This window comes from Thermobia domestica, chromosome 7, assembly GCF_964235325.1.
Source record: "Thermobia domestica chromosome 7, izTheDome1.hap1.1, whole genome shotgun sequence".
NCBI lineage: Eukaryota > Metazoa > Arthropoda > Insecta > Zygentoma > Lepismatidae > Thermobia > Thermobia domestica.
This window is the reverse complement of record NC_137460.1, coordinates 70,270,791-70,284,275: the sequence shown is the minus strand read 5'-3', so window position 1 is coordinate 70,284,275 and position 13,485 is coordinate 70,270,791. Positions and strand designations below refer to the sequence as shown.

The following is a 13,485-nucleotide window of genomic DNA, read 5'->3' as shown; positions in this document are numbered from 1 at the left end:
ATTGTGCGTCTAGGTCCGATTTTTAACAGTAATTTTTAGGAGAAAAACATAATGAGAGCCGACTTCCAATGTATATCCTTATGCTTTCGAAGATACTCGGTGTCAAAGGTGACGATGTTACCATGCAGTATCGTAGCGTTAAGTTTCGCAATGGGTAGATAGTATATATATATATATATATATATATAGATAGATAGATAGATAGATAGATAGATAGATAGATATACAGGGTGGTAGGTAACTCCACCGACAAACTTTGGGAGGTGATTCCTTATATGAAATGAAAGAAAAAGGTTCGTATAAACATAGGTCGAAAAACGTCTCATTTCAGAGTTATGAACCGCCGAAAATTCGAAAGGACCTATAATAAGCGGTTTAAGGAATTACACAAGAACTAGTATGCGAACTATCTAAATATCCATGTTTTACCATTCTCTGTTATCGGCGAAACGAACGCGTTATTAGTACTTAAAGGATATCCCTATACCTGAATTCCCTTTTTACAGTTTATTGTGCGTTTTCGACTACATTTTATTTTCTTACGTGGAGAAACAGAACCTGTTTCAGTCTTAAACTTAATAATTTTATTTATAATACTTTGGGTAACAGTATACTTAGCAGTAATGTCTCTTTGGGTTAGGGAAGTTTTCTTCCGTTTAATATCACATTAGCTTGACTCTTTCATTGACTAATATCCTTCTTATACTGTAAGTGTAAAAGCTAACACTAAATGAAAAAGTGAGCTTCACATATAACAATATTATCAAATGCATTAAACTTCACCAACAACCACATCTAACTACAACACGACGTTCTAGAAACACTTCTGAACTTCCAATTTTCTGAAACAAACAAAATAATAAGGAACAACGGTGTTAGAAACTACAAGAGTCAGTTTATGCTCCAAATTGAAGTATGTGATTCCATGATCGTACCCAAGGGTATATTTATGTAGACTCAGATAAATTTTACCATAAAATAATAGTTTAGTTTACATTAAATATGATATATTTATTTCATATAAATATATAATATTAAATACTGACTCTTGATTATTTATAAAAACATTTATAAGTACACAAACATTTTCTTATTTATTTATTTACCATTTCTATCATTATTCTTTCACCTCATCTCTTTCTCCATTGCTTCACATTACAGTTTTTATATTTACCAGTTATTCAGCAGTGATTTTCTGCGGGGTATGCCTTTCTCTTTTTTCAGCGTTCTTCGAACTAGATGCCTACGCAGAGTTTGAATTAGTCACACACTTTTTCATCATATATTCACGCAAGTTGTTATATTTACCAGTTATTAAGCAGTGATTTTCTGCGGGTGCCTTTCTTTTCTTTTTTTTCAGCGTTCTTCCAACTAGATGCCTATGCAGAGTTTGAATTAGTCACACACTTTTCCATCATATATTCACGCATTATCTCAAACCGTGGAGAAATCTGTATGCATAACCGTGTATCGTGAGAAACCTGTGAATAAATAAATAAATAAATAAATAAATAATAATTAATTAATACGATGATGTAATAATTAATGACCTCTAACCTTCTTCCCTTATTGTTTTCTTTCCCGTCCCTTTTCTATCATCTAATAACAACAAAGAAAAGAATGATAAGAAGAAAAGCCATTATTGTTTTATTGTTATAATTGTTATGCGTAATTTTGTCCAGTATTTAGCCTCAACTTTCTTTACTACCCTTCCATCTCAACTTTTCTTGGTATCTCGCTACATCCATATCCTCTGTTTCACATTATAACTTGTTACATATGCATAGATTTCTTTACAAATTTTTTTAATATATATATTTTAAATACAGACCATTCTCCCTTTTCCTTACTACTGCCTTTATGTCTCTTAACACCTACGTGGATATTGTTCTGAGCGACCACAATATTCATATGGCTGACTGTATGTGTGTGTAAAATCAACATGAAAATAATAATGAAAGATACCTAATGCAAGATAGACAAAACTCACTCTGGAGTAACAAAGTAGACATTTTTAAGTTTTCGTGGTTATGATCATGTGATCAATGAGTAGAAGAAAGAGGAAAAAATGTGAAACAAAGAAGAGAACATATAGTCACTTGTAACACACATATATACGTACAGTCAGCGACAAAAGTTCTTTTCGTTTGGTAAAATTTATTTTGGGAATAACAGTTATATGGCTGGAACGTACAGAAAATTATATATATATTTTTTTTAATTTACTGAAAACTGTGCTCAAATTGTCTTTCCATTCTGAAGTTATTTACGAACCTAATTTCATCAATCCGAATGAACTTTTGTCGCTGACTGTACAATATATGAGCCAAATGATAAGTACTATTATTATCAACAAATAAATAAAATTATATATGCATGTGTTTGTTTATATAATTCAATTATGTTATTAATTTTCTAGGTGGCATCGATTGGCTTTTAGTGTGAAAGGAAATTCAGTTACCTTAATAGCAGATTGTGCCAAAGAGTTTACTCTTCCTCTTGAGCGACCATCTCCATCGCATATTAGCAACGCAGGGATTATTCTCATTGGACAACAGCTGTTTGAAGAGGGGTTCTATTCAGTAAGGTTCTTTGACATTATTACTATATTTGAAATTTAGTCATTTACTAATAGTAGGATTGAAATGTCAAATAAAAAAATGGGTATAAAGCAAAGATTTCCTAAAACCCTTTTGTAAATTTGGAAAAAATAGCATATAAGGGCAAATTAAAATATTGTATTATTTGAATTTAAGGTGTTTCAGAAGCATATTTCATAGTCAATTAGCTATATTGTTGATTAGTTGTGTAACGCGATCTCCACCCTTTACTCGTACAAGTGATTGAATGGAGCCGTCGTTAGGTAGAACAAATGTACCCTTCGGACACATCCACACTTATAACGTATAGCAGGTTCAGAAATTAAATTATTTAATGCATAAACAATGTTAATTAAATATATAGTAATCCTGAGTTCAAAAATATTATTGCGAAAATGCAGCTACTATTCATAAATATACTTAATAGTATGGTTAATCGGGAAAATAATATTCTTTGTTCTATTCATTAACTTTATAACAAATTCAATAAATTAATACATCTAATGACTGCTAATAAAGAATTCCATCCAAAGAGGCTACTTCAATAGACAAATATTTCTCCAGCAAATAAGCAGATAACCTTAACTTCCTAGAAAATTACATATAATCTGTAAGAATTTTTTAAATCTGAACAATTCATAGTTACTTATATCAAACTTATTTCTTTATAATTTGATTTATACAGTAATTAACTCACCAATATTTTGAATACAATATTCCTCCTTGTTATTTGCATACTATAGGCATGGAACTTCACACAAAACATGTATTAACAGGATCAAATGGAAACACACTTTTATTTTTTTTTTCTTTTAAACGTAGCACCAAATAACTATAACTTATTTCACACATACACCGATCCTCAATTGAATTCTTAGAATATAATAATATCACGTAATAAGATTTTAACTTTCAGAACTATGCTTTCAAGATACAAAATAGCAACTGGTTAACTGGTTTTACCCATTTCGAACAAAATTCAAAACTCAGGATAGCTCAGACTTCTACCTTTGGATTCAACAGCTAAAGTGCTGTTGCCTATAGACAGAAATTAAACGTAGGAAGATAGTTCGCACAAATTCCGCTGTGGGCGCTGTTATAATGTGAAACTGATTTTACTTTTTTTTTTTTTTTAAACTCTAAATAAACATCTCGTTACACATTCACCTCTCCCTCAAAAAAAAATATTTTTTTTTTTTTTTTGTTATGAAATATGCAGAATCTCGTTTGTCTCAAAGTCACGATTAATCACCAAACTATTATCACTATACCTACTAACTAGCAGAAACATACTTCCCAACTACACCAACTAAAGAAAAATAAACTAAAAATAAAAAAATAACCCCCAAAATACAATCAAACCACTACCATACTATACACTCTCTCTACAGTTAGCAACTATAGTAAGTCGTCTATGATTCGCATCTTTCATAAATTTACAAACACTTCCAAAATTATGAAATAGCGCCTAAATGCAATTTCCTGATTTTCTTAAGCAATATTAAATATATATTTACCCTACATATTATATTTTACATATTCAATAATAGAAAAAGAAATTACATTGTAACTTACAATTTCTGTCTTGATTACATACTGAACGAATAGTTTCCAGTTGAAAAATAATATGTTGATTTATCCATAACCAGTTTTATCGGAATAATCCATTTCCATCCAAGAGACATGACAAACAGGCTGGAATCCGATCCACGGAATTCTCCATTAACAAATGACGATACAATCCAGACTATTGGACTAAAAGCCCAATTTACAATTAAGGAAGCAATACATTAGACATATTTAGACGGACACATTACAGGCCTGCAATGAGAAAACTATTTTAACATATAACACTTTAAAATTACTTAAAATTATGTTCGTCTATTGTCTTATAGCACCAACGTAAAGCTTCAATAACAATTTATATTTCTAAATATATATATATTTCCTTTTTTTTTTCAGTTCTTAATAATAAAAATACCTAATTAATAGGGAATCTCCTTTCTCTGAACGGTTTTGTCATTGAGACATGTACTCTATGAATATCTCTGTCATTTTCAACAGATTTAACCTGTAATGAGTTTTCACCAAGGAATTTCTGGAGTTCGAATGGCCCCAACCACCTTTCTGATAAACTCTTCGTAATGTTATCAGCCAAAGATGACTTGGTTTGGGCTTTAATTAAAAGTTTATCACCCACTTGATAATTAGTAGGTATTCTTCGTTTATTAAAAATTTTCTTTTTCCTATGCCATGCTTTCTCCATATTATGGAGCGCATTTACCCACAAATTGGGGTCTATCTTTTGGATATCTAGCTCCTGCACATTCCATTTTACCTCTAATGGGTCTCCGCAGTTATAGTTACAAACTAAATCAAAGGGACTACACTTGGTCTCCTCATGAACAGCGCTGTTAATCGAGTACTCTATTTCGTATAGACCCGTATCCCATTGATTCTGTCTCTTACTAAAGTATATCCTCAACGAATTTTTCAAAACTGAAATGTATCTTTCAGCTGCGTTTGAGGCACTATGGTACGGAGAAATTCGAATATCGCGAATACCATTACTATATAAAAAATCTTTAAATAGTGCAGAGCTATACACACTAGCATTGTCATGTGCCAAAGAAAATATAAAGCCATGTCTACACATTAATTTATATAAACAATTGATAATGGCTTGACTAGAGAGTACACGGAGTGGTTCTAAGAAAACTCGCTTAGAAAACGAATCTACCACAATCAAACAGTGGCGTCCCGATCGTGTATTGCACATTGGACCAATTGTGTCCGTATACCATCTCCCATTTACAAATTTTTCAAAATCTGATGTTAATTGACCCATTTGTTTCCTATTATTAGGTTTATTTTTCTGACATAGCTCACAGCATGACACAAATTGTTTTATATCTTCTACCATCCCACTCCAAGTATATTTGGCTGCTATACGCCCAATAGTTTTTCTTGTCCCTAAATGGCTTCCGGGTAAAATACAACTATGATGAAACTCTATAATACTATTGGCTAGACATTTTGGAAGACAAATCTTATACGGGTTTTTTATAGCTTTAGTCTTTTTACACAGAATCCCTTTAATTAACTTATAATCCTCTAATCTCTCCTTTCGTTCTAAACGATGTATAATCTCCATTAATTCAGGATCTCTAGCTTGATGATCTTTTATAGATATGTTAGCAAATGGCATATTCCAGAGATTTACTAAGCATAAATTATTAATCTCTTGTTCCATGGTTGGCTCTAAATACATAGATTCAAAATTTTCCTCGTCAAACAATCGTGACATAAAATCTGCACTTATATTCAAGTTACTTGAAACAGATTTTACAGTGAAATCAAACGCTAATAATCGATACAATAAACTACCATACCTTTTGACCCTTCGTATGTTACGTATAGCATACGCTAAACCCACATGGTCTACCCTCAGTTCGAATTTATTATGCAAAAAGGTTTTATATCGTTCCATGCATTCAACCGCCGCCATAAGTTCCAACAAAAAGATCGGCTTATTTAAATCATATTTACGTAAGCGTCTAGAAAAGAATGCTACCGGAACTCTATTTCCCTGATTATCTAATTGTTCTAACGTGCCTCCTAAGGATTTTAAACAGGCATCTGATGTAATTATAAAGGGTTTATTCAAATCTGGAAGTTTCAATACTACATAAGCTTCAAATAATTCCTTTATCTGATCTAAAGCTCTTTGCTGTTCTTTTCCCCACTCAAATTTACACTTCGCCGAACGAAGTCGAGTTATCGGTTCCATCACCTCATGAAAGTTTGGTATAAACCTACTATAAAACTGTAAAAAACTAGCTAAGCTAATCAAACTTTTCCGATTTTTCGGTGCAGGTAATTTCCTGATAACTTCTATTCTAGAAAGATCCATACATAGATTTCCGTTTTCAACAACAAATCCCAAATATGAGATCTTTCTCTGAAATAATGCAGATTTATTAACCGACAATGTTATACCAACCTCATTAAACTTCTGCAAAATTGACTCAATTAGCTGTTTATGACTCTCTATATCTTTACTTACTGCCACTATATCATCAAAAAACCAATCCACACCTTGTTCTTTCAAAGGATATAGCAAATCAGTTAAAACCTTTGACAAAATAAATGATCCTGAAGATATACCAAAAGGCACATACTTATATTCAAATAAACCGCGATGAGTTAAAAAGGCGGTATATTGAGTCGAATTTTCACTAAGTTTCAAATGATGATATGCTGCGTGAACATCAAAATGGCTGTAAATAACTCCCTGTGATAGACTAGCTAACACATCTTCCATACGAGGAGTATATTGTGCATTTAAACACAAACGAGAATTTAGAGATTGATAATTCACTACAAGCCTTTTACTTCCTGACTTATTGTTGACAAGAAAACAAGGGAAAGCCCACTGGGAATTACTAGGACGAATTATTCCTTGAGCAAGTAAATCATCCAAAATTACATCCATTTGCCTTTGTTCTGCCCGCGAAAGAGGGTAAGGTTTTTTCCGTATAGGTGTATCGTCTTTTAACAATATTTGATGTTCAAATCCATTAATACATCCTATCTTATCACTAAAAACATTAGGATATTTATTTATTAAATTATCAACATACCCTTGTAAAGTATGATCCTGTTCCAAGAAACTAGGGTCTACTGTGATTGGTGACAATGCTGATGGCCGCTGTTCAAAATTCCCTGACCTCTCCGGATACAATGAAGAAAAAGTCTCTCCTGGGTTGGCAACAATGGGAGGATCCAAAGGCGCTGACGATATGGAAACCTTGCAGACGCTGGCGACGAAGTCATTTCCCTTTCTCTACAACCGTCCATCCTCATAAACAAATTGGCATAAGCAGAAGCACCATCGCTACAAAATAAATCGCTTTGCGCAGAATAAGAATTATCTTTATGGGAGGGGGGTGACAGATTATAAGTAAGGGGTACCACGGCACGTTCTTGTTTCAATAAAAGTTTGTTATTGTCAAAGTCTATCTGAGCACTTATAAATTTTAGTTCCTGGACTCCTACGATAAATGTAGGTTCTAAACCTTCCACTAGAAAGAATTTCAATTTGTAAGTTTTCTTATGAAATCTAATAAATAAGAAAACACAGGAATTCAACTCGATCTTTTGTCTGTCCACACCTACTCCACTAAATTTTTGCTCATAAACACGCACAGGATTATTTAAAGTTTTATTCCACTTCTCAAAGTATTGTTTATTCACCAAGGAAACTGAGCTACAACTGTCAAGTCCTCCTTTTAATTGTTTCCCCATAATAAAGGCATTGACAAATGCTGCAATTAAGTTCTTGAATGTTCCTTTATATGGATTCTCACTCCTAACCTCCTTAAAGTTTGAAGAAAGTTTATTAACTGGACCTTTATTGACCTTACTTGCTTGGGAACGAACCCGGGACTTCTCCCTATTTGTAACACTGCGTACCCGCTCACCGCTTTCAATGTTCAACTTAGCTATACATTGAGAAAGTTTATGTGGACACTGGGAAACTCTATGATTTCCTTGACAAAAATAGCACTGAACTACTTTTCTTCCTACTGTTTCCTTTTGTTGATGTTTAACTAAACTATTGTAAACAATTAAGTTCCGCTGATGTAACTCATATTTTTCCACTTCTGCTTTCACAAATTCTAAAGATACTGGACGATTATATTTAAAAAGTTCATAACGTATTTGAGGCTTCATCCCATTTAAAAGAATGTCAATTAATGTTTGTATATCTTCTCTCCCGTGTGTGATCACATAACTATCCACCACACTCTCGACGTGAGATACAATATTAACCTCCGGCTTTTGCAAACAATAAATATATTTACGTTCTATTTGTTGTTTACCTATCGGGGTCACAAATTTTGAATACAATAGGTAACTAATATGTACCCACTGATTTGAACCCTTTATCAAATTAGATAACTCATGATTGATAAGGCCACTACTCCTTCCTAAAGCTATAATAAACAAAGCTTCTTTCGGGAACAAGTTGAGTTTCATAATCTTATAAATCTCTAATAAGAAAAGAAAAATAATTTCGTCTTTAGTTCCATCACAAAAAGGGATTCTTTTTATTTTTTCCGAAAAATTCTCATTGGCAGCTGATACTGCTAATTTATTCATATCCACAGAGAACGGCATAAAATTATGTAAATATGACTTACTACGTTCATTCTCTGTATTGATTTGTTTATCAATTTTCCAACAGTCTTTTTCATTTAAAGCAAAACAGCTCTTATCTACCACAGGTGCGCTAACACCAGTTTGCCTTAACTGACCTACCGCAACACTCTCACTCTCATTCCTCAAATCGTGAGTCGTTGCACCTGCCAAGGTCGAAGTGTAAACACTGCTGGTATCTGAATCTAACAACGGTGATAAACTACCAGCTGTTTGTGGCTCAACTGCCCTACAGTAACTGTCCCTATATCTTTCGTTTTCTAAAAACGAAAAATCTTGCTCCCTCAAAAAAGGATTTAATGGATTAGGTATTATCAAACCACCATCTCCATTGGGAAAATTATTTAAATTTAACTGGCCCTGATGGGTACTTCACTACTCGTATCTGACATGTTTCTGGCTCGAACCCCGCAATATATAAAACTCAACTCTCACAAAATTCTTTCTGTATACAGCCAATATGTTACCAAACAAGGAATATCCTGACAAGTAAGAACTAGATACGTGTATCGTAACAAAATTAACTATATTGGTGCTAGCAATACTATATTTCATATAGATGAAAAACAGAACCTGCTTTCCCAAAACTATCCTTCCTGCTACTTATAATAATGGTTCTATTAATGAAAAATAAGAAGGAAGACTTTAGCTGTTGAATTTGTGTAACGCGATCTCCACCCTTTACTCGTACAAGTGATTGAATGGAGCCGTCGTTAGGTAGAACAAATGTACCCTTCGGACACATCCACACTTATAACGTATAGCAGGTTCAGAAATTAAATTATTTAATGCATAAACAATGTTAATTAAATATATAGTAATCCTGAGTTCAAAAATATTATTGCGAAAATGCAGCTACTATTCATAAATATACTTAATAGTATGGTTAATCGGGAAAATAATATTCTTTGTTCTATTCATTAACTTTATAACAAATTCAATAAATTAATACATCTAATGACTGCTAATAAAGAATTCCATCCAAAGAGGCTACTTCAATAGACAAATATTTCTCCAGCAAATAAGCAGATAACCTTAACTTCCTAGAAAATTACATATAATCTGTAAGAATTTTTTAAATCTGAACAATTCATAGTTACTTATATCAAACTTATTTCTTTATAATTTGATTTATACAGTAATTAACTCACCAATATTTTGAATACAATATTCCTCCTTGTTATTTGCATACTATAGGCATGGAACTTCACACAAAACATGTATTAACAGGATCAAATGGAAACACACTTTTATTTTTTTTTTCTTTTAAACGTAGCACCAAATAACTATAACTTATTTCACACATACACCGATCCTCAATTGAATTCTTAGAATATAATAATATCACGTAATAAGATTTTAACTTTCAGAACTATGCTTTCAAGATACAAAATAGCAACTGGTTAACTGGTTTTACCCATTTCGAACAAAATTCAAAACTCAGGATAGCTCAGACTTCTACCTTTGGATTCAACAGCTAAAGTGCTGTTGCCTATAGACAGAAATTAAACGTAGGAAGATAGTTCGCACAAATTCCGCTGTGGGCGCTGTTATAATGTGAAACTGATTTTACTTTTTTTTTTTTTTTTTAAACTCTAAATAAACATCTCGTTACAGTTGTAAATATTCGTAGTATTTTCATAGATGTTTATTGTTTTCAACAGAATTGATAATTTGAAGTAGAAAATAAACCATGTAACAGAAAATTGAGAAGGAACGTAATAATTTCTTGTCCAGTGCTTAAACCGAGTCTTACTTAATTTAAAAATTACAATTATTTCATACTGGATGCACATGAGAAGATAAACTTGGTTTCTTTGTGTGATTTATTGTTGAATGTAAATAGATAAAATCTTAATCCAGCATCGAGGTCGCAATCTTTTTTGTCGATATGAACTCTCAAAAAAAAATCTCATATTTGTTTGTGAATTTGTTTTGGTTTTTAAATAATGTTTCAATTATACTATAGCTATTATAATTTCTGATCATAAATTACCACTATTTTACTTCTATAACCTTACTTACATGACATATTGAATTTAAAATTCTAATTTTCTAGTCTGTTTTAGCTCTTGTCTACTCTAGTTTATAGTTATAATTTTGTAACTAAGTTCCTCAGTATTAAGTTTTAACGCTTGTAACGGACTATATGAAGATAGGATCTATTCTTAACTATAAATTTGATCTCAATCACTGCATACTTGGTTTGCCCTGAAATGCAGTATCTGGTTGTCAAATTTTCTCTGGGAAAGAACTCAGTTAAGGTCAACAAGGTAAAAGCAAAGGTTGAACAAGATTAAATATATCGAATTAAAACATTTAAGAAGCTTCTTGAAATAACGAACTAGATATTTAGTCATTGAATGTGGTGAATGATTGCGAATCATATATAGATAGATAGAATTTTAAAAAAATATCTTTGGTGATCTGGTTTCAATAATTATTTTGTTGAAAACTGTATTAAAAAGGTACAATCAAACAATAAATGATTACTACATACTACATAAAGGTAATAAAAAGGATCTTTTTATCTTTTATAATACATCTTTGCCTGTTCAAAAATATTTTCAAATGATGCAATATCCTGGCAATATATAGTATCCCTATAAGAATTACAAATAGCATAAATTAATCTATGTATATATTTTTTCAAAAAAATTAGGACAATCTTTAGTACAATCTTTAGTACAATTAGGACAATCTTGCTTGATTATATGAAATCTATATGTTATTATATAAATGCTACTACGTGCTTAAAATAACAAATAACTTGACAGAAATATTTCGGGTAGCTTTTTTAATAAACTTATTGTCAAAACCATTCAAACGTTTAGAACTAGGTGTTTCACGTATTTCCAATAATTTATACACTTAAACAAAAATCAGAAGTCCAAACTGGATTTAGAATGCAACAACATAAAAATGTACGTGACATTACCTATTTCTTAACGAAAGAGACTTGTCCTTCTGGAGTTATCAGGCAGTTATGGAAAAATCTCCAAAAATATTGTGCCACATATCCTTTTAAATTGTATCTATTTATGGAATGCATCATATAATCCAAAGACATTCATTAGAGGAGCACGGAGGAGGCAGAGAACGAGCCATAACATTTCCATATAACACGCACACTCGTGATACTATATTGGAATAACTGTATTGACTTTATTTTCATAGCGCTCAAGTTTAAATGAAATACTATTAGTAGTTGTGTTAACAACTAAATTGAACTTTTTTGGTAATATTTTGTGAAACTTTCGTTAAGTTGAAGCTAAGATTCGTTGACTACAATTGTAAAAATTGGTAAAATCAAAATTAACACCTTTCTCCTTCCTGAGATACTAAATCACCAACTACCTTAACCAATATTCTCTTCCGTTCAGGATATAATGAAAACAATTCTGAGTTTGAGTGAAGAAGTAAACAATTATAAACAAGTAAAGAACGACAAGAATCCATTGTAAATTGACTAACTATTGACTTAAAGTCAAGATCTTTCTATGCATTAACAACTGATAAGTAGAAATAATTTAAGTCTGTGAAATTAACTGTGTCAAAATCAAAAAAGAAAAAAAAATAAATAAACGGATCAGAAATATTTGATACCTATTGCTAAATGAACGCATATTCAATTCTGTAACAATAAATAGAAAGACCATTGTAAGAAATAGACAGGTAGATACATCGTCTAATTCGAAAGAAATTTACTGCACAGGATGTGTGTCTGCAGAGGGCACGCAGCTAGTAATTTAAAGGTTATTGGACAATACAACTGTAGTTGTTCATGGAACACAATCTGTGTCTTTAGTCACAGCATGACGCTACTGAACGCCTCATGGGTGGGACTTTAGGGAAGTCAAACCGGCAAAAAAATTCTTCATAGGGCTGTATATAAAAATATAGTATTAGACAAGCGTTCTACCCTTAGCTTGCAGTGATAGCATTTAATTTTTTGCCGGTATGACTTCCCTTAAAAGCCGCCACTGGAACGCCTATTGTAGTTAAGTGACTTCGAGGTGACCTTACATTGGGGCTCCGAGAGCTCTGATAGTTGTTCAGAAGAATTGCTGCTTGCGTGGTCATGAAGTGTCTGTGGTCCATTGGTGATGTACGTGATGGGAGGCAAAGGGTTTCCATAGTAGACACGCCTCCTAGCAGGAGAGTCGTTCGGACCACCATAACTTAGACGACTGCAACTACCAGTGCAATCAAAAGTACCATAGCCACCATGTGAATACTAACCAATCGATTGTTGATGACGAAACTACTTCTCTGCATTGCCCTTGCACGATTAATCCGGACACTTACTCATTGGTGAGAACGTCTTTGATAGGATAGGTAGAGATTGCAGTAGCGAAGCAAATCGTGGGCGGTGGCATAAGAACTGAAAACTGTTTCTGTGTCTTGGACATAATAAGGGCCGTGTGAGTACTCGGAGACGTATAGAAGAGGGAAAATCTGGTACTCACACTCACCATACAGGATCCACATTTGATATTCTGGTATGGGGCAATAAGCCATATATATCGCTTACCTGATTTAAACTCCACAGGAACTCACTTTCTGGCGTACTAGGTTTCCAGACCTATGCCCTATGTTTGAATGCGTTTCGACATATATTAAAGACAACAACACACTGAGCAAGGCTATATAATAAGAACAT

The 13,485-nt window shown here is 32.6% G+C and overlaps 1 protein-coding gene across 1 annotated transcript in view; it reads left to right on the top strand.

Annotated features, from left to right (window-relative positions):
• The window catches only part of LOC145690181 (uncharacterized), a 214,669-nt gene that overhangs the window by 115,891 nt on the left and 85,293 nt on the right, over positions 1–13,485 (top strand). Inside the window, exon 4 of the mRNA XM_081764817.1 lies at positions 2,420–2,582. Coding sequence (XP_081620943.1) covers positions 2,420–2,582 — 163 coding nt within the window. The remainder of the gene's footprint in view (positions 1–2,419; positions 2,583–13,485) is intronic.